Source organism: Mesitornis unicolor, unplaced genomic scaffold (genome assembly GCF_000695765.1).
Source record: "Mesitornis unicolor isolate BGI_N332 unplaced genomic scaffold, ASM69576v1 scaffold12200, whole genome shotgun sequence".
Lineage (NCBI taxonomy): Eukaryota > Metazoa > Chordata > Aves > Mesitornithiformes > Mesitornithidae > Mesitornis > Mesitornis unicolor.
In genome coordinates, this window is record NW_010157666.1 from 2,378 (window position 1) to 4,496 (window position 2,119).

Below are 2,119 nucleotides of genomic sequence, written 5' to 3' on the forward strand. Positions count from 1 at the left end.
GGCTTTGAAAGTCCTACAGTGTCTGGATGCCTGTCACTGCTGCCAAGACTCTCCAGTGAAAGGCAGGGCTGTCAGCTGTCACAGAAGCGTGGAATTTGAGCTTTTCTCTCTGCTTGCTCCCCCTGTACTCCAGTTGGTTTTGTTTGCATACCTGTCACATACTTGTGGTTTTCATTTTCACAGTCCATGCAAGCCCTAAATAATAAATCTACTTCACGCTAGATTGGTTGTATTTTCTTACTTTTTGGGCAGTAATCCACAAGATCACTGCACTGTTGCTATTGAATAGGGAGTAGGACTTCAGGATCACTGCTGTCATACTTTAAAATAGAGAAATTTATGTTATGGCTAAGCCATAATGCATTTTCCATTTTATTGATTCCAGTGTAGAAACAAACTACTCTTGTCTGACTGATGATGACTGTGATTAAAAAACCTTTTGCTATTTTGTCTCCCATTTAAGGATAGGTTTTCCTACCATTGTATTATTGGTCCTATGTTAGATCTGTGTGAACTGTAATCTGCACAGAAAATACATGCTATCTCCAGTACAAGAGTAGCTTTTTTGTTTCAGTGTTTGCTGCCAATATAATGTGTTATATTGATCTAGTCTGGCTTCTCAAGTATTTTCCTGGTGGTGATGAGAAAGATGGTGTAATTTATCACCAAAGGGAAAAAAGCTTCATTTTCATGCAAATCAATATTCAACAGAATCATAAGGCTCTAGCCCTGGCAATAAAAATGCTGATGTTATTAATACATCATTCCAGATACACAGAGCACCATTATGTGGCTCCTGGGTTGAGTAAAACTTCATGTAGTCACAGTGGCCATAGACTTGAGTCTTATAAAGTTGGAAACTTCACCAGATGGCCAATGTCAGGGCAGCTCCTAAAGACTCTATTGCTGCAATGTGTTAGGGCTCTAGATAGGACTTAGTAGTAGCTGTTTAAAATACAATTACTGAACATAACTGATCCACTTTATGGAAGTAATAATAATAATACTTTGCACTCAGTGACCTTTTAACTGAGGACTCAAAAGCTCTTAACTAAGGCTTTTGAATACTCCCTTTCTGCTTAGAGAAAATAAAGAGGCTTGATGGAGTGTGAGAGAATTGAGCAACAGCAGTCGGACTCTGTGGCCTGTTGCAAGCAGTCAGGCAGTGCTCGCTGCAGGTCTGGGACTGGGACAAGAGACTGCTTCTGTCCCTGTTAGCTGAGAGATGATGTGCTGGTCAGTCAGGGTGGAACCTCCTACTTCAGTAGTGCTTTTAGTCTTGAGTGGAGCCAGTCTGTGAGTGGGATTGCTGGTGCATTGAAGTGCTGTGTGACAGCAACAAGAACAACATGCAATGGCCTCATCTTGAAATTTCCTTTATTCACTCTGTAAACTGCGAGGATAATTCTGGAATTATGTTAAAACCTGGCAATGAAAGATACTAGAACTCAGATATACCACTTAGCTGAGGGTCTTAGATGTGGAGTCATACATCATAGGCTCTATATATTCAGGGCAGACAGATAAGTACCTGTAAAGACTGGCCTGTATTTTAGGGAGAACAGTTATGTCCTTTTTAAATGTCCCACATTTTGGCCATGAATTTACTGAGCTTTAATAGTCAGCTTCAAAAATCACATAATGGTATTTATTGGTAATGGGAGTAAATAACTGTATTTGACATTTGCTTTTCTATAGTCAGTAGTTATTTTCCCTTTTTTTTCCCCAAAGTGATTTTATTGTAGATTTTCAGGGTCTAGAGATCATGCCTGAAAGTTTTCTTGGTGACTGTTTTGTTTTATCTTTTAGATCGATATGATTGTGACTTTGGGCGGACTTGGAGGACGCTTTGACCAAATAATGGCATCAGTGGAAACGCTTTTTCATGCAACAAATATCACTCCTTTTCCAGTGATCGTTATCCAGGAGTGCTCACTGATTTACCTGCTTCAACCTGTAAGTGCTGTGAAGTTACTTCAGAATAAAATTGACTTTCCACCCACCATGACCCTGTCGGTCTTGCACCATTAAATGCTCATTTTCTTAATTGTATTCTGTAGATTTAGAACCTAAATATAACATATATGGCAGGGAAGTGGACAGCAAATGATGAGCCCTG

At 39.6% G+C, this 2,119-nt stretch overlaps 1 protein-coding gene across 1 annotated transcript in view; it reads left to right on the forward strand.

Moving 5' to 3' along the window:
* Nucleotides 1-1,809: 1,809 nt before the first annotated feature.
* Nucleotides 1,810-2,119, forward strand: part of TPK1 (thiamin pyrophosphokinase 1) — a gene marked incomplete at its 5' end in the record, with an annotated part of 102,950 nt that continues 102,640 nt past the window's right edge. The window contains one exon of the mRNA XM_010180955.1: nucleotides 1,810-1,956. Within this exon, the coding sequence (XP_010179257.1) occupies nucleotides 1,810-1,956 (147 nt within the window). The remainder of the gene's footprint in view (nucleotides 1,957-2,119) is intronic.